The sequence below is a fragment of the Dipodomys merriami genome, unplaced genomic scaffold (genome assembly GCF_024711535.1).
Source record: "Dipodomys merriami isolate MVZ:Mamm:240054 unplaced genomic scaffold, mDipMer1.0.p SCAF_16, whole genome shotgun sequence".
NCBI classification, from domain to species: Eukaryota; Metazoa; Chordata; class Mammalia; order Rodentia; family Heteromyidae; genus Dipodomys; species Dipodomys merriami.
In genome coordinates, this window is record NW_027202937.1 from 25,608,020 (window position 1) to 25,632,321 (window position 24,302).

Genomic DNA, 24,302 nt, shown 5'->3' on the forward strand with positions numbered 1-24,302 from the left:
CTTCCCAAGATACCTTATGTATATGTAAATGTAAATAACCCAAAATCTGAAAAACAATTTTCTAATTCTGGAATACCTCTTGTCCCAAGTACTTCAGAAAAGGACAGTAAACCCGTACTTCCTTTGGCCTAAACAGATCTTCCAGAACTTTAACTAGCATATCAGAGATCATAGCTTCCTAGCTCTATCTTGTAGACTTAAATCCACAGGATTTAAAGGCCTTTAAGCAGCAACTTTATGGAACCAGGAAATGTGGCTCTTCATCTAGCTAAGCCAGAAACAATTGTGTGCATTTTCCACCACACAGCTCCATCCCAATGCCCTTGACCCTTGCGCATGTTTTCCTAGTGAGATTTCAGCCATAGGCTTTTTTTCTTTCTAGCAAGACACCTGGCCATGCTACATTGTAGCTGGCGCTTTGCCCACATGCTGTTGACGGAGTTTGTCCTACCGATGTCTTATCTCATTACATCCTCCTTTGAAGCTAACTCTTTGTTTGGTTTTTCACTTCAGCTCAAATCCATTACACAAAATACTGTACACATTATTATCCCCTAACAAATTACCTCAATCAGTTTTAGTGAGCAAGGTCAAGGCCCAATGAGCTGGAAGCCCAGCTCTTGAATTGGCTCTCAACCAAAACAGCCCAGTACCCCCTCTTTCCCAAACCAACATTGCTCCCAGAGGAATGCGGGTGTCTATCAGTGAAGAATGTATTAATTAAAGCAAATGAAAATGTCCTCATTTGTTGTAATGAACTTAGCTCTTGCAGGCCATTTTCTTTGGGGTCGCCTGCTTGGATGATGTGCTGAAACGAATTCAAGGAAGAAAAGACATTAAGTTCATAACTGCCTTCAGAGATCTGCTTTTTACCACGCTGGCTTTTCCATTGTCCACCGTAAGTTACCAGGATGTACATAGAGTTGAATAGACACGTACAAATGGACAGGCTCTCTTCCTGGGCAGCTATACAGACTCATTGCTGTCAGCCAGACCAACTGCATTTACATAGGTGTCCTGTATGAGGACCGCCACCACATTGGCCAGGGTCTGGAGGAATCTATTTCTCATCAGCTTTATCATTGATCATGTATCTTGGTGAAATCTGAATGCCAGGTCCTTATGGCTGTGTAAGAAGAAGGCTTGAAGGAACTTTCTTAATCACAATATAATCAGCAATCCGTATTTACTGTGAACCCAAAATATATAAGCATAAAACAATACAGAAATAAAAATATAGTTAAAACATTATAATAGTTATATTAGGTATTTTAAATTCTAGAAGGTTATTAAGGTTATAATCGCAATATCATGCTATTTTATATAATAATAATGGAATAGAGTAATATAATAAGAGGTATATTTATAATATAATATATTATAAAATATATCTAATGATAAATATTATAAATAATATATAATATAATTTGAGGTAATTTTTAGGGACTAATAATAGAATAGAGTAATATGATGTAATAATACAACATACTATAATAACTTAATGGAAATATTATGCCATTTTAGATGAGGGGCTTGAGCCCTCATGAGGGTTCTTGGAGCCAATGCCCCACAGATACTGAGGGTTGACTGTACAACTGAGACAACTTTGAATTTTGTCAGGGTGATGAGAATGGAGGCCCCTGGGTAGAGAAGTGATTTATTTCCCTTTTATACATTGTTTTATTTGCAACCATAAACATATCTTACTTGTACAAGTGGAAAGCCATCAAGTGGAATATTAAAGATGTGAAACATTCAGACTTGGCATGTGGAAAAGGCAACGTAGGAGAGAAAGATGGTCTAGGGAAGAGCAGACAGTAAATCCCTCGTTCGCTATGCTGACTGAGCTGGCATCAGATAGATGCTAGGCACTGTAAGCTTGTTAGCTTGTGTTGTCCACAGAGTTATGGCATTGTTTGTGTTCCCATTCATTAGCTACAAGGGAAACAGACAGACAGCCGGCATTCTGGCTACCCTGCAGAGCCTGTGATTCGAAATGACTACCTTTTCCATTGTCCTCCTCTGTTTGACACTGAGAGCTCAAAACTAAATGCAGAATGAAACTCCAAACACTGATGAGTTCTCAGGTAAAGCAAACACTTGCACTCTAGTTTCCTTTGCAGAATACCTCCACCTCCATACACAGAAAGTTTCCTAAAGATCAAGTTTTTAAAGTGAATAATATAAATTTGTTCATTTTTAAATCTGAAAAATTAGGCCCATGAAGTTTCCAGAAATGGTAAGATCAGAGGTTTATTAGTTCCCCATCGCAAACATGTTATTGGCTTTATTAGCACAGGGTAGAGATGCTTTGACAAGATTCTCAAGGAGTACCATAGCTGGAGGTGAGTGCAAAGGTCTGAGCCTTGAAGAAATCTAACCCTCAGTTACCTAGATGGTGAATGATTCCAGGAGCTTGTCACTAGGAGCCTCTCTCCTTTGTTTTCCCTGTTGTGCCTACTTTCAAATCTGAGCACTGGTATCTCATGCTTGTAATCCTAGCTACTCAGGAGGTTGATATCCAAGGATCATGATTTGAAGTCAGCCTGGGTAACAAAATCTGTGAGACTCTTATCTCCAATTAACCAGCAAAAAAAAAAAAAAAAAAAGCCAGAAGTGGAGCTGTGGCTCAAGTAGTAGAGTGCTAGTTACAGAGCCCAAGCCATGAGTTTGAACCTCAGGATTGCCATACAAAAAAAAAATAAAATCAGAGAGAGACTTGGCAAAGAATTTTAAGACCCAAGCTATTCCATAGGCCTCATTCTCAGCATCCTTGGTACAGACTTGAAGGAGCAAGAAGCAAGTCTGCCAGGAAAAAAGTGGACCCCTAACTCACCAGAACATTGTATTCTTTATTTACTCATGTCAAGCCTGTATTATTTATTTACTTATATACTTTGATTGATTAAATAGTAAACAGAATCTATTCTGAGATGTTTAGCCCTCTGGAATCCTCAGACCAAGTAACAGTAATCTCAGACTCCTACAATCAGAGCTCAAGCAGTCAAGCAGGCTTGTAGCTACCAGAATTCCCAAAAAGAACAGACAGAGCAATTCTACAATAATCATTTGCCTCTGTATCTTACATTTCTATGAGGTGTGTACAACAAACCTTAAAACAGGTACTCATTTTGCTATGTTTTCTGGGTGATCTTAGAAAGCTATGACTGGAAAACAGAACTAATGATGCGATTTTTTTTGTGTGTTTCACTTTCCAGTTCGTATTTTTGGCATTCTGGAGCCTCTTTTTTTATGATCGAAATCTCGTTTACCCCAAGGCCCTGGATAACATCTTTCCAGTATGGCTGAATCATGCAATGGTGAGTGAAAGACAAATTAGGGGAACATAGAGAGCCAATGGCATCTCTACTTGAAACTCTGAAGTACCTTATTCATGTTTCTAAAGTGGTCCTCCGCTCCAAATATCCCATCTATTCCTCCTCCTCCTCAACCTGCCACTATTTTAAGAACACATTGAAGGTATAAAACAAACAGAACCTGCTATTATAGCTGGGGAGTCCACTGAGAGCAGAGGAGATGTCCAGATTACTGTTATGTGGCTTAGGAGGTCATTGTAAAGACATGCAACCAAAAGGACAGACTATCTTTTGGTAGTTGGAACCCTGAAAAGGAAGTGCCTGCCACTTCTAACAAATAATTAAACTCCACCTAGGAAGGAAAATAAAGCACACACCAAGTAAAACCCAACCCAATACAGAAAGAGAATCCCAACACTTAGCAAGGGGGTCCTTCACTGACTCTTCTTCAGGGCTGTGCCATATATTTACGATGGCATTTACTCACTTATGTATTAGTTATTCACTCATGTGCTCTGATGAGTTAAATAGTAAACAGAATCTGTTCTGAGATGTCCAGGCCACTGGAATCCTAATACCAGTAACAATGATCCAGACAATCAGGGTTGGAGGGCTCTTCGGGTCTCCATCAGAAGACTAGGGTTAACTCTTGAGCAGTAAATACACCAGATATTGATTTGAAATCTGAACTCAGATTTCAAAGGTTCAACAAGTGTACATTCACATTATTCTGGAGTTTGAAAGAAGGTTTTAGATTCTAGGAAGAAAGGTGTTTTAAAAGCAAGAGGAATCACAAGACATTAGTACTTTAAGGTTCCAAGTTCACGCAGAGGCTTTCCTCTGCCCATCTTAAAATTTACATGATTACCAAAGCTGAATAGTAGTTTAGCCCATTAACACTTTTCCCATGTCCTCCAATCCAGAAAAAAATACAAACTTACTTCAGTTTAAATATGTTTCTCCTTGTTCTACTGATCATTGACCAAATGAAATGCTTTAGTTCCAATCTAATTCAGTTTTCAAGACAAAAATCTATGCACTAACTAAGCCCTACCTCTCAGGAATCCCCTCCTATTCACTTCTCATCTTCCAAATTCCTCATTAATATTATTGTGAGATACCCACATTTATTTCTACTTTTTTGGGGGGGGTCCAGTCATGGGGCGTGAACTCTGGGCCTGGGCGCTGCCCCTCAGCTCTTCATCTCAAGGCTAGTGCTCTACCACTTGAGCCACAGTGCCACTTCCAGGTTTTTCTTTTTGCTTATGTGGTGCTGAGGAATCGAATCCAGGGCCTCATGCATGCAAGGCATGCACTCTACCACTGAGCCACCTTCCCTTCCCCTATTTCTACTTTTTGATGTCATGTCATACTATAGAAAGTAGGTAAGTCCCTAAGTGATGAGTTCATTTCATTCACATGCCTTTCTTTAGCAATTACTACAATCTTGATTTTTATAAATAAAATAGTTGTGAGGGTAAGTGACTTGCCTGCATCACTTAGCTCATGCATCCAAGATGCAGCTAGGACTGTAATCAGAGATTAATTCTCTCTTTGTTGCCATTGGTACATAGTTTAGTCCAGAATTTGTGGTTTCATCTCTGTTCACCACTGACCAATCAATAGGATGTTATTTTGCTTGATAAATTAGCATAGTCAAGTGAGAATTTTTATTTTAAAAAGTCCAAAATTCCCATCTGTATGTTAATAAGTCAACCTCTGAGAAAGTGTAGTAATTGGAAATATTTCGCTGAGCTACATATTAAATAAAATAACTAAAATGCAGAGTCTTGAAAATGCCTTTTATTTGGGGTTAAACCCTTATATCAAGCATATTCTCAAGGCTTTGTGAGCTCATCTAGTGGTTTTCTTGCTATGACTATGAGCTGCCTCTTTGGGGATCCATATTTTTACATTGATGTATGGTTGGATTTCTTCCAAATAGTTATGAATGTGATGCCCAGTATTTGTGACCTTGCTAAATAAACAACCATATGGATTGTTGATCATTTTTGAAGCACAGAACTGGATAATGTAGCATGTCCATGAAATAATTATCAAAGCATATCTTATACCATGGAAACAGTCTTTCTGTCCATTGCCCTTTGGTCAAACAAGTCACCTAGGGAGAAGGGGCAGGAGCTGGGGTAGGGCTAATTAAGACTCAAGGAGAAGAGGAAGCAGCCTGCTTTGAGTCAGACACCAGTGCTTTAGTATTTCTCTTAACTTAATTGGAGAAATTCCCCAAAGAGCCATTTCTAGAGGGAGAAAACATCAGTATCAGCAAAACTGGCTTGAGGTGTCCCTAATGCAGTCATCCCCAAACTTCCTGCTTTCCTTTGGTGTCTGCTACAAATTGTGTATCATTGTAGCTGCATGTTGTGCTTCTCTTGAAGATTCTTCCTTACTCTGGACATTCTCTGTTCTTCACTCTTGAATTCTCTTTTTTTTTTTTTTTTTTTGGGTCTGGTCATGGGGCTTGAACTCTGGGCTTGAGCGCTGTCCCTCAGCTCGTCAGCTCAAGGCTAGCGCTCTACCACTTGAGCCACAGCTCCACTTCTGGCTTTTTTCTTTTTGCTTATGTGGTGCTGAGGAATCGAACCCAGGGCCTCTGGCATGCAAGGCAAGCACTCTACCACTGAGCCACCTTCCCAGCCCCTGAATTCTCTTTTCCTTCAGGAATGCTCTTTTCCAGTTTCTTCATATTAGTGTCAACTACTGTATTATGATCACTGCTGGGCACTATAGTTTGAATGTAAAGTGTTTCTCCAAAAGTGTATGTATTAACAGTTTGGTTCCAAAAATGGTGCTTTTGTCAGATGGTAAAAAGTGTAAGAGGCAAGGCCTAGTGGGAAGCCTTTAGATCATTGACAGTGAGCCCCTGGAGGGGTTAGTGGGATCCCAGCATCTTGTTCTTCCTCTTTCTTCTTTCCTTGCCATTATGAAATGTGAGATTTTGCTCTACCTTACATTCCTGCCACGATGCACTGCTTCTTCCTACGCTTAAAATGATGGGGCCATCGATCATGGACTGAAATGTCTGAAACTCTGAGCCACAATAAAGCTTTTCTACTTGTAAATTGATTATTTCAAGTATTCTCAGAGTAAAGAAATGGTGATTGGGTTAGATTGTTAACTCTTCCCTTACCTGTGCCCTTCATGGTAACCAGAGTGGATAGGATGTGCATCCAGCGTGACAGTGGGCTGTCTCACTGGACATTTGTTACCAGTTGCTTCTGTGTGAGGCCAGGGCTGCTCTTCAAGGGAATCAGTTCCTATACTGTCCCAATTCACGATATAATAATTTCCTTATATTGCAAGGATCATTCAGTGCTTGAAAGGTCCTTCCATTCATGATACTCGTTATGTTTGCTATTCTAGCTGTAGTTCTGGAATTGTGTGTGTGTGTGTGTGTGTGTGTGTGTGTGTGTGTGTGTGTGTGTGTGTGTGTGTGTGTGTGCCATTTATAATGCTGCCTGGATTTTATGAGCAGTTGTCATCAAGTTCAGAAATAGAACTTTCCCCTTTGACACAGTGTGGTTCTAGACACTTCATGACTAACCCATTTTTGGAATCCACTTAGCCCAACTTTTCTAACTAATTGGGAGCACATCATTGCAACAGAATGCTTCAAAACTGGCTGTTCTGTCTAGTGGACATTTCCCCACCCTTATATGTATTCAGCCAAAATAGTAACATGAATGGGACACGTCCATCTACCATGAACAAAGCTGTCTTCTCTGACTGAGGAGTTCCCATTTGGGCCTGGCTGCCTTAGCTAAAGTAGATCAACCTGACTGTTTTATTGCTAAGCAATTCTCCAGTCTTCATAAAAGAAGGAAAGCAACAACGAAGTATTCCTCCAGGTTTTGCCAGGAAAACATTAACTCCTCAGGTCTTATCTAAATGCTTGCTAAAGATAGCACCAGAGCAGACAGATTTAAATAGGAGGAAGAGAACTCTTAGTAACTGAAAAAAAGTATCAGATCCTAACTGAGGGGACCAGTAGAAATCATTTCTCTAGGGAATCAACCCGCATCCCCAAATAGAGGAGTGAAATAGATCATAACTGCCCTTCAGAGCCCCTTTGCACTTGAAAATGGTGCATAGTTATTAAGAATGTGTGCCCACGCGCTTTACAAGCTGCCAAGGACTGCATTAAGTATAAATCATTATCATGAACAAATGTAAGAATTCCCAGCCAGGATCCATTGTCCTGCTCTCTTTTCAGAATAAGAGGCAGAGAAACAAAAATGCATTACTGATATTAATGGGGGCTTCAAAATTATCTGCTGTCTAGGGATAGCCTTTCCTGGTTCTTTAAATGAAAAAGTACCAAATACAGTTACTTAGTTTCTGAATATGTTTGTCATTAATTCACTTGGAGAATGATTGCAAAGCACCACCATTGTAAGAAGTATCCCCCCAAAGAGCTATGTGTTGAAGACTTGACCATTAGTTGGTGGTATTATTGATGGCTGATTGGATCTTCAGAGTGTTGCATTGATGAGCTCAAAGTTGACTGGACTATTAGAAGATAGGACCTTAGACAAAGCAGGTCACAGAGACATGCCATTGAAGGATGTTATTTGTCCCTAGACTCTTCCTCTCCTGTCTCTCTGCTTCCTGGCTGCCATGAGGTGTGATAGCTTTGCTCTCCACACCATTCCACTATGGTGTTCTGCCTCACCATAGGCCCAGTGCACTATGGACTAAACTTTTGAAGACATAGTAAAAGTAAATCTTTGCTTCTTTTTCCTTTGCAGTACTGAGATTTGAACTCAGTATCTCTTACTTGCTAGGCGGGTGCTTTACTCCTATAGTAACACACCCCAGACAATCCTTTGTTGGTTGTTTTCAAGAGAAAATAATCACATGGGTTTTATGCCCAAGTACCCAGGACTGCCATCCTCTTTTTGTTTTCCCATATGGCTTAGATGGTAGATACCCCCAATGTGCTTTCCCCATAGGTTGAGGTGATAGATGTGTGCTACTTGACCTAGCCCATTGATCAAGATGGAGTCTTGTGCACTTTTTTATTTTTGGCTCCAGCTGGCCTCAAGCTATTATCCTTCAATCTCTATCAAACAGCTAGAAGTAGTTAAGATTGAAGGCCTAAGCTATCATGGCTAGCTCTAGAGCTTTTATTTTAAAGAATGATGCTGCATTTCCATAGAAAAAGAAGACAATCCAACAACCAATAGTCATTAAACTTACGGAATGTACCAAGCACAGACTAGGCACTAGGTAGGGTGGTAGAGGATAAGACAGATTCTCATCTTGTTGGGCCCATTTCTTTAGGCCAGCTACAAAATCAACTGAACAAGATCAGAAGCCTAAGTATTTAAGTTATATTGAAATAGAACCCATTCAAAGTTGGGTATCTGTGGCTCATACCTATAATCCTAACTACTCAAGAAGCTGAGTTCTGAGGGTCTAGATTCAAAGCCAGCTCAGGGAAGGAAAATTCATGAGATTCATCTCCAGTTAACTACCAAAAAAAGCTAGATGGGGAGCTGTGGCTCAACTGGTAGAGGAAAGGACAAAACAATATAGAATCTCTTTTTAATGCCTAAGTTAAATTTTATATGTTGCTACATGGAGAAGCTAAGTGTAAAACTCAGGAAGTTAGCAGGAGAGCATGAGTGTGGCTCAGGCCCTGAGTTCAGATCCTAGTATAGTTGTTATTTAAACAACAACAGAAAAAAAATCAGGAAATTAAACTTCTTAAATTTCTCTACCCAAAACTCCTATTTTCATTATGTTGGTTTTTTGTTATTATTTTACCAGCTTATAACATTTATATTCTAGTCACTAATCATAAATCATGTTGAAAAAATCAAAGATTCCCATCCTACAAACAGTAAAAATTCAAAAGAAGAAACCACCGTGGGCCAACAAGTTCCAGAAAGGTTCTAATAAAAGGATGAGCATTCATTTTAGAGGAAAAGACCACTTCCTGCTGCAAAGAGTAGAAAAGGATGATGAGGTAGAGAGTGGAACCAGATTTCTACAAATAGGTGGAAAAGAAGCAAGTGATGTATAAGTAGAAGCAGAGAAGTGGCCCAACCCAGGCCAGCTGAGGACATCAAACATGACAAGATGACTATATTAGTTTGCCAGGGATGTGGTTCCAAAGTGCACATTGAATGGTTTAAATCAGCAGAAACATAATTTGTAAACTAGTCTTAATTTCAGACACGCTGAAATCAAGTTTTCTAGGGGAACCATGCTCTCTCAAACCATTCTGTCTTTGAAGAAAATCTGTTCCATGCCTTTCTCTTAGCTTCTAGTGTGACCAGAAATCCTTGGCTTATTCGCTTATCACACTATTCACTGCCTCTGTTATCACATGGAATGTTCTCCCCGTGTGAGTCTGTCTTTGTACCGACATTTCTATGTGCATGTACTGTACTTCAGTATCTCTCTTCCTCATAAGGACACCAGTTTAGGATCTCTTCCATTAATTACATTTGCATGTTTCCAAATAAGGTGGTATTCTGAGATTTTGAAATGAACATGAGGTTTAAAGAGAACACTATTCAACCTAGTACACTCAATTTGGCAAGAGCAGGGTTAATATCAAAGAGAGAAAGAATAGGAGATAAATACAGAGGGAAGAGGTGGAATAGCGTGAATGTTAAGTATTTGGGACATTGGCAGAGGGTTTTGAATTTGGAGTTGTTTTTGGCTACAAGTGTTAATAATTTAAAAAACTAGAGAGTGAAAATGGGAGGATTTAGAAGGTGGCAGTATGTGTGGTGAATTGTAGCGGAGGCTAACAATAACTCAATAAGTATGTAGATATGACCATATGAAATGATGCTTCTCAAAATGAACTCCAAGGAAATGGAAACAAGAGGTTTTCTAGTGCACTCTTTGCAGTTATTTCTTTTTTATTTCTTTTTCCCCCTCACACACACTTTGGTTTATTCCTTGCTGTCACTGTTTTTTTTATTTCTATACCCTTTATCTTGTATATATATTTATCTGATTTAGGGAAGGGAAGGGGAATCACAGAAATGGTGGGTCAAAGGGTGAACCAATGCAACAGTGACACTCACTAGATAATATGCTGGAAATGAACTTTGCAACTTGTCGGGGGAAAGGAGTCATGGGGGCAGGGGGTGAGGGGGAATAGGAAAGGGGTAACACTGTTTGAAAGGAAATGTACTCATTACCTGACTTATGTAACTGTAACTGTAACGGTAAATAAAAAAGAAAGACAATTTACAAGGAAAATTAGGAGCTCTTCCTGAATTTAAGGTTCTAAGTAGAAATTCAGGAAAGATTGATTACATTTCCTTCATTAAGTCCTGTTTTTCAGGACAAGAACAAGGGACAAAAAAGTCTATCACATAGTTAAAATATCTGTTTTCATTGTATTTGCCAATATTCTGTTCCACTAGTCCAAGTTAGTGTTCTAGTTGCTGTCTTACAGCCCCAAATCCATTTTCCCTTGAGTTTCTTTCTAAAGACAAAAAATGAAGCTAAAAGCTGGTGGCTCATGCCTGTAATCCTAGCTACTCAGGAGGCTGAGATCTGAGGACCACGGTTCAAAGCCAGCCCGGGCAGGAAAGTCCATGAGACTCTTATCTCCAATAAACCGGAAGTGGCGCTATGGCTCAAGCGGTAGAGTGCTCGCCTTGAGCTGAAGAGCACAAGGACAGCTCCCAAGCACAGAGTTCAAGCCCCACAACCACCACCAACAACAAAAAAGCTAAAATCAGAAAGCTAGCATGCTTTCATCTCCACAAACAAATCACCTTCCAAAAGGGGAAACTGAGGCTCAGTGTAACACCTCCCATATGATGTGGAAATACTTTTGAGTCACATTCTCAAATGTAGCCATCTTTCATTCGGTTTTCTCTGACCTCTCTCTGTTGTACCATGAAACTCTAAAAGCTGCTCTGCCCATTTTCTTCTCTAGACTAATGTTTAGTTCATTTCTGTTGCTGTCAAAGAATCCTTGAGACTAGGAAATTCATAAACAAAAGAGGTTTCTTTAGCAGGGGATGTTCAAGAGTGAGTGATTATACCTTAGAGCCTTCATGCACTTAGCCCATCACCTGTGGATGGCATCCAATAGTGGAGGTATGTATTAGAGTAGTAACAGGCACATCAAGGAGAGAGGGAATCAGTGAGCATACAAAAGAATCAGCCCACTCCCAGGAGAACAAATCTAGTCACTTGAGAAAGACATTAATTTTTCTTTTCTTTTTTGTTGGTTATGGGGCTTGAACTCTGGGCCTGGGTTGTCCTTCTGCCCTTCAACTCAAGGCTAGCGCTCTACCACTTGAGCCACAGCGCCACTTCCAATTTTCTGGTGGTTAATTGGAGATGAGTCTCACGGACTTTCCTGCCCAAGCTGGCTTTGAACCGTGATCCTCAGATCTCAACCTCCTGTGTAGCTAGGATTACAGATGTGAGCCACCAGCTAATGGGCCCACCTCCTGCTTTATTAACAACCACATTTCAACATGATTTTTGGTGAAGAAAAAAAATCATATTCAAATCGTAGCACCTGAATCTTCCTAGGAAAGAGAACAATGTCTCCTGGAACCTGAAAATGTTGAAAAATAACTTGTCTTGTGATCTAGGAAGAGGAGAATATTAAGCCAGGGCAGGCCACACCATGGAGAAGATCTTTGTTCAGAGCATTGCAGAATATGTGCTAAAGCTTCTGAGCAGGAACGAAAAGGGAACCACTCATCTGACTTATGGAATTGTAACCACAATTTACAACTCTGTATGATTCCTTAATAATAATAATTTAAAAATGGAGAGAACTACTCACCACTCCTTGTGTTTACCTGGATAGACTTTCAGGGTAAGTGAGAGGTTAAGGTGGTAAGAGTTGACCCACTGTTTGGGCACACTTTCCAGCCATCCTGTTTTTCATTTCACTCATTTGCCAACCAAAGGTAGGTTGGACTGTTCTCCAGACTTCACCTGGGAAACGAATAAGGTTAAATGAATACCTGAAACTCAGAGTGAAATCAGAAGCTAACCTGGGATTTTTTCAGTAGCCTGAAATAAATAAATAAATAAAAATAAAAAATGACACTGAAGCCCTCTTGCCCCACAGGAAGTCTTAAGGTAAACAGAAGAGAGACTAACAATGAACTGCCAAAGGATTACAGGTCCATTTTAAGGTTTTATATAATCAGAATCAATCAAGCATTCACTGTGCCTGCCTTCCTCATCTCTGCAGTGCAAGAAACAGGATAACACAAGTAGGCCTGTTTTGTCTTCCCTTTTCATCCCAACTCAGAGCATTCCCAATGTGTGCTCAAAAGTAACCTCCTTTCAAAATTCCATTGCTCACTGATGCCTTGTGGTTTATCAGAAAGGCTGTGTTTAAAACAGAAGAACAATAGTTGGGGGGGGAAAAAGTGCATCTCATTTTCTAATCAAGTTCAAAGGTTTTCAAAGGTGATCAGGAAAGTGTAGCTGGCTTCTGAGAAGTTACTGGGGGAATTTAAGTATCTGAAGCTGTGGAGAGCCTGTGAGGATTTGCCAATGGTTCCCCCATGCTGTGCCAATCAACTAATCTTCACTTCCATGACAACCATGTTTAATACCCCAGTGGGTGGGAAGGATGACTTTATGCTGGAGAACACCAAGAGGCAGAAACTCCCTAACAGAAGAACTTTAACCTTAGGTAAAACCATAGTAGGTAGGAAAAACCTATAGTCCCCTTATCTTGAGAGAGAAGTGAAAATGCCCAACCGCAGAACGATGAGTAGGTAGGGGAGAATTCTCTGCCACATTTGCTTGAACACCCAACCCCCCTCCTGATTAGATACGGAGCCCAGAAAAGCCCTCATTGCAGCTCTGGTGGTTTTGTCAGGCAGACACTCAGACATCTGTGGAGTCTCACCCTGGTCTGGAGTAGATAGCCTTTCCCCGGGCCCCTACATCTCTCCTCCCTGGCCTTTTCTCCTCTACCCGCCTAGCAGCTACTGGTGCCTAACTGGGAATTCTGCTTCCTATGGGTCCTTGGATTACGAACTAGTCGAATAACTCTGCAGAATATTATCTAGGCATCTTCTTGATGCCACAATTACACATCCCTCACACGGATTCTTAGTTCTCAGATGCTTTTGTGTTGTGTTTCTGAATGATCAGATCATCTCTAGAATTACCTCATCTAATGCATGGGTTAAGTCATTTACAGATAAGGTCTTGCTTTGCCCTTTCCTTCCTGAATCTCACCAACACTTTAAAACATTACTAGCCTTACTTATCCCTGGTGCTCTGGTTTAATGTCTTCCAAAGTTCCTCTGTTGGGAACAATTCTCAATAGAATTAGTATTGATAGGTGAGCTGATCACAAGCCCTCCCTCCAGAGATTAATTGGAGCTAATGAAACTTTAATTAAATGAAGTGTGAGTGGGTTCCTGATAAAAGAGTGGCTTTTCCCTGTCCTTGTTCCTCTCGACTTTCTTCCGCTTGTCCTTCCACCTTCTGCCATGGGGATACATCAGGAAGCCCTCACTAGATGCAGATACTTCAATCTTGGACTTCCCACTCTCCAGAACTATAAGAAGAACATGTCTCCATCCTTTATAAGTCACTCAGTCTGTAATATTCTGTTATGGAGCCACTGAACAGATGATGACACTTGGCTTTATTCCTTTCTACCATCTTCATGTGTTTTCTGGGCTAATCCATAGCCTCCAAAAAGAAAAGCTAAAGAAAAGGTAAAGAGGAGTGAGGGAAAGTGGACAGGCAAGGTATTTATTTATCCAGGAAGCTCAGGCATGTTGAACTATGTGAGAGACAGGAGTCTCTGCCAGAGTCTAAGGGAAACATGAGTAAAATATGTGCTCAAATTTGAGATTTTGTTCTTATGCTCAGTAATCCTGTACTGAACACCCTGTGTACATTTGGAATATTTCAACATTGGTTGACAACTAAAAATCCTCAGATGACATTACAGAGAATGTCTCTTAGCACAATAATATCTCCAAGTGTGTTTAAGAACACACCCTCTATCTACTCAAAGCCTAGGCCATCTAATTATGTATTAAAACAGGATGCAAATCTGATGAGGGAGAGAGGGTGTGGCCATTGCTACACAGGTAGTTAGAGAACTGTCTTAGGATACGAGCCTTAATACAAATTTGATTCATGAGATTTCCTTTCACTCATTTCGTGCTCAACAATGAACATTTTGTATGAATGATTGGCAGAGATATTAAAATACTTAACCTATCAAATAGTATTTAATAAAGGCCTTTTGTCTCCATTTGTCACAGAGAGTCTAGCTTAAGGCTCCTATATAGGAACATTTTAATTAATATGCATACTCTTACTGACATATTTTAAAATAGTAGTTCACTAACCTAATGTCAGAATTGCTAGCATTAAAATATCACTGTGATCACAGAAGCTGTAAGAAAGAATTGTGGGTTTTTTTTCTTTTTTGGTTTTTTTTGTTTGTGTGTGTGTGTGTGTGTGTGTGTGTGTGTGTGTGTGTGTGTGTGTGTGTGTGTGTGTGTGTGTGTGTGTGTGTGTGTGTGTGTGTTTATTGTGAAAATACCATACAGGGGGTTACCATGGGCAAGATAATGAGTACATTTCTTATCAAGCATTGTTGCCTCCTCCTTTGTTTCCCCTTCCCCTCATCCCCCCCATCCCCCCCCCACCAAAGTTGTAAAGTTCATTTTTCAACATAATGACTTGTTTATCTCATTGTTGCAATGGGTCCACCTGTATCCCTATTTAAACAGTTTGTTTTGCCCTTCCCCTCCCCAAATTATACCAACATCAAATAAAATGAAAGCAGGGGTTATACCATGGGGGAGGGACATAGTGACACCTGAAATTCATCAGCATGATACTCCATTCAAATAGCCTTTGATATGTGATAGTATTGGGGTTTGAACTCCTTAGGATCTTGCTCTACCCCTTGAGCCAAACCTTTGCTCTTTTTGGCTTTAATGCTTTTTCAGATAAGGACTTCCAGGTCTGCCTCAGATTGTGATCTTCCTATCTATACTTCCTGTCTAGCTGGGATTATAGGTTCTCGCCAGCATACAAGCATATTTATTGAGATGGGATCTCTCCAACTTTTTGCCTGGGCTGGCATTCTGATTTCCCACTCTCAAATAGCTAGGGTTCTAGGAAATGAGCCATCACAGCCAACTTTTTTTGACGTAATGATTTTTAGAGCACCATACAATTAAACCATCATTAGGAAATTAATCATTTATCAAATCTGTCTCCAGAAATTTCCTTTCATATATTTTAAGCATCTTCCTGGGCTAATCACTAGGAATAAAGTTGTGTAGCTCTATCCTTAAAAGTCAGATTGGGGTTAGTGTAAAAATGCCCAAGTTTTAAAAAGAAATTAAAATCACCTATTTTCTACAAGTTAAATTTGCTTTGGTGGCCCCATTTCTGACATCATCTTGCTGTTGATTTTGGAAAAATTAATAAACCTGGGTCCTTGGGTTCCTAGAGTAAGAAAAACATTTATTTTCCTTAAGCCTTGTTACTAGGGGAAAAATAAAATATGTGCACTATACCTTGTGATACATACAACCCGTGATACATAATCACGGATGCCAAAATGTCATCAACTTGGACTCACTATCACCTCCTTCTCCATCTTCCTCTGCTTTGCAGGGGTGAATCTGGGAACAACACGTAGTCTGTGGAATCTTTTTCTCCATAATGGTTGAGACAAGAGTCTTCCAACAGAGGCCCCTAAGGAGATGTAGAAGAGAAGGGGGGTCATTATTCTCTAGTGGTAGTTGTAGGAAGTAGTGGATAGTGTGGGAAGGTTACAGACAGGAGGATAGCAGAGGCTTCAGGAAATCTCACACTTCATCCCATGAACAGCACAGGATCAATGGCAAGCATTCATGGAAACCTGGGCACTAATTAGCAGTGTCTTTCTGGTGAGGTCCTGCCAATCATCCATCCCCTTGTAGTACAAGTGGCTCATTCACCACAACCCTGTACTTCCCAGCAGCTGCCTAAGCTTTGGAACCATTTTTGTTTTCCAGTCGTGGGGCCTGAACTCTGAGCCTGGGCTCTGTCCCTCAGCTCTTCAGCTCAAAGCTAGCGCTCTACCACTTGAGCCACAGAGCCACTTCTGTTTTTTTCTGCATATGTAGTGCTGAGGAATCGAACCCAGGCCCTCATGCATGCAAGGCAAGCACTCTACCACTGAGCCACCTTCCCAGCCCAAAGCTTTGGAACCTTTCCTGTCCAGACTGCTTGTTTTGTTTTGAGTGAACCCTGGTGATAAAATTAATAGGCATAAATTTCATGCTATCTTCTAAATCATACCTGCAACCTTTGGCAAGAGGCAAAACATTATCCATTTTCAAAGATAGCAAGGTGTTACATGTCATTCATTTCTGGCCATATGGTGAAATACAGAGTGTGGGAGGGAAATGTTTCATTATATGAAAAGGATATTGAAAATGTTGAATGTAGAATGTTCGGCTTATAGACAAGGAAGCAATGGAAATTCCCAAAAGCTAAAATAAAACAGGAGAGATAACAACAACAATAACAACAACAACAACAACAACAAAAACCCAGAATTTCAGAGAGATGAGTCTCCAGATTCAAGAAATAAAGAAAAGCAATTCCACAGGTGTTACTGCAGGTACTTTACACTAAAAGAAGATCCAATTAAGTTGAATTTCAGATAAATAAATAATTGTTATAGCCTGCAGTGCCCTAACTACAGTTTCAAGTTGGTGGAAATATAGTTTCATGAACTTTTGCCTAGACTGGCCTTGATCCTGATCCTCCCCATTTCTGACTCCCAAGTCACTAGGATTAAAGATGTGAGCTACGACGTCCAGCTGAATTCAGCTCATTTTTATCTTCATTGAGAAGATAAGGTAAAAAGCATAACCAGTATTTCTTCCTACCATCTGAAGTCACCATTTTATGTTCCCAATTCTCATAAGGACTCACAAGAAGCAGAGTTGGGGCTATTTAGAGTTTCCTCAGGGAGGCTGCTGCTGTTCAAGGTAAAGGGGAAAGAACCAAGAACCAACCTTTCCAAGTGAAACAGATTCCAAGACACTTCCTTAAACCTGTTCATACTATTTTTATTCTGCCCATTCCTCTCACAGCTACCTCCACACTGCCTAAACCAAAGCTCCTGTTTTTGTCCCCTTGTTACTCAGTAGCATTGAACAGCGCACACTGTTCCTTTCCTCCAGTTTTATTTCCTAGGTTTCTTTGGCTAACCCTCCTCTCTTTGTTTTCCTCATGTCTCTACTACATACCCTCAAACTATGGTAATCTTGGCTTGCCCTAGACTACTGCTGCTTTTGTTTTTGTCACTTGTGGGGCGTCAACTCAGGGCCTAGGCTCTGTCTCTGAGCTTTTCTGTACTCTACCACTTTGAACCATAGCTCTCTGCTTCCAGTTTTCTGGTGGCAAAGTGAAGGAAAGAATCTCACAGATTTTCCTGCCTGGGGTGGCTTCAAACCATAACCTTCAGATCTTAATCACAGGTGTGAGCCACCAGCACCCAGCTCGGCTTCTTCTTTTCCAGGGCTCTTTTCTGAGGAACATAGCCATCCATTTCCATGATTTCCAGTCTTTCCATCTTCCATCTTTAACTCAGATATTCTCTGAGTTCCAGATTGCCTAACCTGGCTATTTCAAACAGATCTATAAGCAGTTGACATATTCAAAACTAGACGTTTATTTTATATGTATATATGTATATATATATATATATATATATATATATATATATATTCTCTCTTCCAAACTTATTTTGGACTTCTTGGGAAATGGAGTCACTCTCCTCCTAATTGCTCAAGATAGAAGCCAGCATTGACCTTGTTACTTCTATCCATACTCTCAATCCAATCTTGTCCATTCTTCCTCCAAATTAGGTGGCCAACTATTCATTTTTTATCACTACCACCAAGTACCCTGGTGGCCAAATTCACTGCTCACCTGAACTCTAAGATCATCTTCCTGTTTCTATTCTCAATCTCTTCTCCATAGCAGCAGAAGAGTTTGGAAACTACTGCCCTCATCCCCCCCACCCCCCTCTACCCGCCACCGCCCCTCTGGAGCCTTCCTGTTTCACTCAGAATAAAACTCAAACTTCCTGGCCAACCTGGATGGATAAACCTTGCTTCACCAGATTTAATGCTGCAAACTCGGATTGAACCACTCTCTTCCAAGTATGCTTTATTTTAGATATTCTTGGCTCTTCTATTTTTCTGCAAATCTATGAAGCTCTTTCTTACATCAGGACTTCCACACATTTGACTTCTTGCCTGGAATGCTTCCCCATTCACGATTTCATGGTACACTATTACTCTTCAGGACTTAGCTTAAGCATAAATTTCTCAGAACAGCCTACTTCCACGAATTATACTCCCCACCCTCATACTCTGATGCACAGTTTCTTGTGTGTTTTCTATCAGAACACATAGTATGATTTTATGTTCCTATTGCCCATCAGTCAGTGAAGTCTGCATAGACAGACCACATGTGTTTCCCTTTTCATCATAAGCACCCTACTCAACACTTCACATCCAGTAGACAATTAATGTTATTACATGAGAGAGTAAATGAAAGTTTTCACTCCTGTTCTCGTTCCTTGGCTGACCTCACGGTTCTCTTTAGTGTTGTATAGGTCAAAGGGCCATTGAAGGCAGACGCCCATTAGAGTCTGTTGTGGACACTTAAATGCTTTGAAATCTGAAGGTGTTCAGAGAGTTATAAGAAAAATTCTAGAAAGTTCCCTGGCAGCTTGAAGTATCTATAGAACTTTGATTTTTTTTAAAGCTATTTTGGACAGTGATTTATGTTCAAAGAGGAGCTCAGAGACATAGTAATTACATCTGTGTTGTCGAAGGAGAAATAATGTTTGTTGTGATTCTGGCTGTCACTCAAAGATTGATGCTCTCTGGCAGGCTTTTCCAGGTTTTACATTGTCCTTGGTTTCCACTTTTGCCAGGTGCTAATTAGATAACTGTGTATTTGTGTAACCAAAGAGAGTTCAAAAAGCCATTGAATCAGGGAGGAAGTGTGGAAGAGGCTGAGCTTAAGAAGAGCAACAGAATCATAAGGGAGATAACCAGATGAAAGAGAAGCAGCCAAGGGAAATCAGTGGGGAAATGGGTGAAGATAGAAACAGCCTCTTTCTGTCTATCCAAACATGTTGAAAGGCCATTTTCCTTCCTTGTTGCCGACCCTAGGAGAAATAGTTGATGGCACCCAAACCTGTAGTTTCCATTGACAGGCTGGGCAATGGGCTCATGAGGTGTGCATGTGAAAAGTGAATCCTTTCATGTGTCAAATTAGAATCAGTTCTTTGGTGGCTGCCATGGAACCATCCAATAGTAAACAGTGAACCTCTTCGTTTGAGGGCAGAATTCAAAAACAAGTCTCAGAAAGGTAAAGGACCTTCCAGCATGACTCTTCCCTTGATAGGAATGGATGCTACCAGTAAGAACTCAGATTTGCAAGCTAAAACACAAACACTCACACTCCAACATAGACATATACACAAGAGGGATTTTTTCTGTTTGGTTTTGTTCTTTTCTGAGTTTGGAAACCAAAAATAAAACCACACAAGTATTTGAGAGGGGATATTTCAGAGCCCTCCTCTACTATGAATTGGTGAGAAATAAAGGCTTGTATATTTCTGGCTTGTGTGTATCCAGATACACTTGCCATCTCCTCAAAGCTATGTTTTATGACGAAGGGATGAGAGGGAATTTGGGGATCTTTGGAGAAATTTTGGTTTTATTCTCCCTAAGAAAACCATAAGAGAGTGAACTAAGTTTCTAGGCAATGGGGAAGTTTCTCTTAATGCCCCAGGAATGTGTTATTGGGAGTAGTGTGAAGGATTCTGAGCAAGTGGCTTGCTACCAACATGGCCTCCATGTAGGTTCCCAAACTTCTCTCTAGAAAACATACAATTTCTGTCCACGCTTTGTGTTTGTAGAACAGCTAGCAATAGCACCTATGGGCATGTTTCTTTGTTATCCTTCCCACTGCCTAAGGCTCAAGGTCCATGTCTAAGAATACTGTGAACAAGAAGTTAAAACAAAGGTCTACAGGAGTGTGGAAAGAAGGAAGGAAAGAAGCAAGGGAGGGAGGGAGGAAAGAAGGAAGGAAGGAAGGAAGGAAAGAAGCAAGGGAGGGAAGGAGGAGAGAAGGAAGGAAGGAAGGAAGGAAAGAAGGAAGGAAGGAAGGAAGGAAGGAAGGAAGGAAGGAAGGAAGGAAGGAAGGAAAAGAGGGAGGGAGGGAGGGAGGGAGGGAGGGAGGGAGGAAGACAATGTGGCAATAGGAGTGTGCTTACATAGTCCTCTTCTCTCTGTACTCTGGATCAGATGTTGTGTCTTAACTCTTATCAACTCTGGGTATATTTGCCCACACCTTCCTTGAAATAATTTCTTTCTTGTATTTACAGACTTTGTGACCATTCCTGTCAATTTCCTTTACAAAATGATCTTCTTTTATCAATTAAATCAGAGTCTCACCAAGGTGGATTTTCCTCTCTAGGAAGACACTTCACAATGTCTGGAGACAGTTTTTATTGTCCTGTCTTATCTAGGGGATGGGGCTGGAGTGTTGGTTTCTATATCTATTAGATAAAAGCCAAGGATGATAAGTATCCTATAATTTACAACCAATCCTTCAACATCAAAAATGGTTTATTCTAGGCAAAAACCTTTTTTTCCTTGATGGCACTGGGGTTTGAACTCAGGACCTTATGCTTGCTGGGCAGGTGCTCTACCACTTGAGCCACACACTCTCAGCCTAGGAATGGTCCATTCTAACATGTCAGCAAGGTAGACATTTAGAAATTCTGACTTGACTGTGTGCTTCCACAGTGTTTCTCCCAATTCCTTTATTCTTCTTCTCATTCCACACTCTCTTTGGGTCTTTCCTTTATCACTGCTTTTTTTTATGTTTTTTATTGCAAAAAATGCTGTACAGAGGGGTTACAGTTACATGAGCAAGGTAATGAGTACATTTCCTATTGAACATTGTTGCCTCCTCCTTAGTTTTCCCCCTACAATCCCTTCCCTCCCACCTCCACACCTATCCCCCCTCCCCCCTCCCCCGCCAAAGTTGTAAAGTTTGTTTTCAACCGTGTTTTGTATATCTCATTATTACAATGAGTCAACCTGTATCCTTATTTAAGCATTTTGTTTTTTCCCTTCCCCTCCCCGAATTAGAGAAATATATATATATATGTATATATATATACATCATATATATATATTTCATATATATATATATATGATGTCGATGCAGGGCATCGACATAGAAAACAGGGGTTATATCATGGGGGGAGGAACATACAAAGCAACAAAAAAAATCACATGGTATATTATAAATATGTTAGAAACAATAGCAAGAAAGAAAAAAGATACTTGTGTCCCTATCTTGGGATTCATTTTGCTTAACATCAACTTATATGGTCATATGTACATAGCTTTTGGCCTTTTCTGCTTGTCCTACACATGTACTAGTTGTTAAATACCTCTAGCTGGTCAGAAATAACTCATATGCACAACCTTAGCTATTTGGGAGCCTGAGATATAAGAATCATGGTTAGGAGCAGAAAAACTCATAAGACTCTTATCTCCAACTAACTAGTAAAAGCCTAAAAATAATATGTGGGTCAAATGTTAGAATACCAGCCATGAGCAGAAAAAGCCAGTTAAGATCCAGAGGCCCTTAGTTCAAGCCCCAGTACTGGTACATACACATACAAAGTCCACCTATAATCTGATGGTTCCCCAGTTTCTGTCTTCAGCTAGATTTCTTTTCTAAATACTAAACTCACATACAAAATCTATGGTCTGACAGGACAGCTTCAGTATGAAATCCTATGGACAGATCTCTTTGTACCTTTATTTTGTTTAGGGATTCTGCAAGAAAAAAAAGTGCTCATAAAAATACTTGTTATATGTAGTTATCTAGAATTATTTTTTATTTCAAAATAACACAGCACAATTTGAGGATACACTGTGAGATAATTGTACCTGGCTTGAGAGACCAACAAAACCTCTTGGAGAGATTTCTTTGAGTCTTTTAGGATGGAAAGATTTTAACCCAGGGAGCCATGAGAGGTGATAAAGCTCTTTGAGTTAAGCAAGGACTTGTTATCTTCCATTATAGACTCCAAATGTTCAACTTGGACTACCCATTGCTGTGCATCATTTACAGACTACCACACCATGATTTAGAACTGGCTTGATCCTAGGAAGACACCATAGAGTTGCAATAAATATGCTTAAACTCACTGATATTTCTTTGAGTGCAAAGACTCTCTACGCTGAAACAGAACTGTGTCTTTGGAGATACTTGATGGATACTGAATGTGGTTGTTTCTGAGGAAAACATCTTTCTTTTACTTCTAGACCTCACTATCAGCCATCCCCTTCTCCACAGGCAAGACACCCACAGTTGAGCATGTATCCCCTAACACACACACACACACACACACACACACACACACACACACACACACACACACACACACACACACAGTCTAAGTCTATATCAACTGATCATGTGAATTTAGGAAAACCAATAGTGAACCAACCATTCTGCTGGACTCTAACGAGTTGGGTGTTGGGTACACAAGGGATGGCTAAAGCAGGAAGGAGAAAGTGCAAAAATGTCCGTGATCACTGTCTTGTGGAGAGATTGGAAGTTGACCCTGGAGCTTGCATTTAAGACATGCTTTCCTGAATCCTCATCTCTAAGCTAAACCAGTGTCAGGTGCATTCTGTATCCTCTCTGGCACTGGCTAGGAGGAAGCCCTGAGACACAGGGCCCTGAGACACAGGGCCTCCCAAGAAAAACAAATCCCAGTGCTTCCTAAACTTCCTGTGTGTTGAAAAGAACAGTCTTCTCTCTCCAACTTGGAGCAGCTTTCTAGAGAGTTGCCCATCTGTCTGTCTGTAAAATGTCTCTGTGCGTACCATGTGGAGCCAGGCAATGTTCAGAAGGAGAGAGGATAGCAGATTGATAATGAGGAGGGGCTCTTGACGAGGTATTCAAGAAAGCTATTGTAACAATGAGACGTATAAGACACTATGTTGAAAACGAACTTTACAGCTTGAGGGGTGGGGGAGTTGGGGAGGTGGGAGGGAAGGGATGGTAGGGGAAAAACAAAGAAGGAGGTAACAATGCTCGATAGGAAATGTACTCATTACTCATGTAACTGTAATCCCTCTGTACAGTATCTTTACAATAAAAAAAATAAAAATGAGAAACAAAGAAAGCCAGAGGGGAGAACAAGAGAGTTCTACCCCAGATGGAGATGGAGGGTTTTATAACAAGTTCTACCCCAGCTGCAGATGGAGGGCTTTAGAACAAGGGGTCCCAAGATGGCCAAAGGGCACCTATGCAGGATGCATCCATGCCTTGTAGCTTCTTGCAGATCTGTGCCTCTTCCTTGTTGGTGGTCTTCTTTGAGTCTATCATTGACTTGCTATTGTATTGTTTCCAGAAGTCATACTTGCTCACAAGCTTCCTTATAATCCTCTGATGCCAATTTCTAACACTTAGATGTTATCTTTATCCTTGAGAATGAAGAAAGGTGAATATTTTGGAGTGAGACAGATTCTGTCACCCAGCCATCCTGGACATGATTTGATATACGGCTACAGGTGTCTATGGATGCTGATCTGGGCTGGCTTCCTAAGTTTTCATAGCTTCCAAAGCTATGATAAAAACTTCCCCCTCCTCTGTGACTCCACTTTATCATTTCACAGACTCATTCATTAATGTCACTATTATTAAGTGGCCTGAGCCTGGAGCTGCTTCTGCCTCTGGGAGACTTTGGTCCTTATTAGGTGAAAGCACTGTGTACATCATACATGGGGCCTGGGTCCAGACAGAAGGCTCCAGGCAGGTGAGCCAATGACGAAAACCTAATGCAGTTTGGGAATTCAGCTAAGGGTTACTGAGCTCTTTACACTGGGAAGTAGGTGAAGCAGGTAGGGGAAA

At 40.5% G+C, this 24,302-nt stretch overlaps 1 protein-coding gene across 1 annotated transcript in view; it reads left to right on the forward strand.

Moving 5' to 3' along the window:
• The window catches only part of Adtrp (androgen dependent TFPI regulating protein), a 63,203-nt gene that overhangs the window by 11,261 nt on the left and 27,640 nt on the right, over window positions 1-24,302 (forward strand). The window contains exons 3-4 of the mRNA XM_070024562.1: window positions 764-898; window positions 3,219-3,320. Of these exons, the coding sequence (XP_069880663.1) occupies window positions 764-898; window positions 3,219-3,320 (237 nt within the window). The remainder of the gene's footprint in view (window positions 1-763; window positions 899-3,218; window positions 3,321-24,302) is intronic.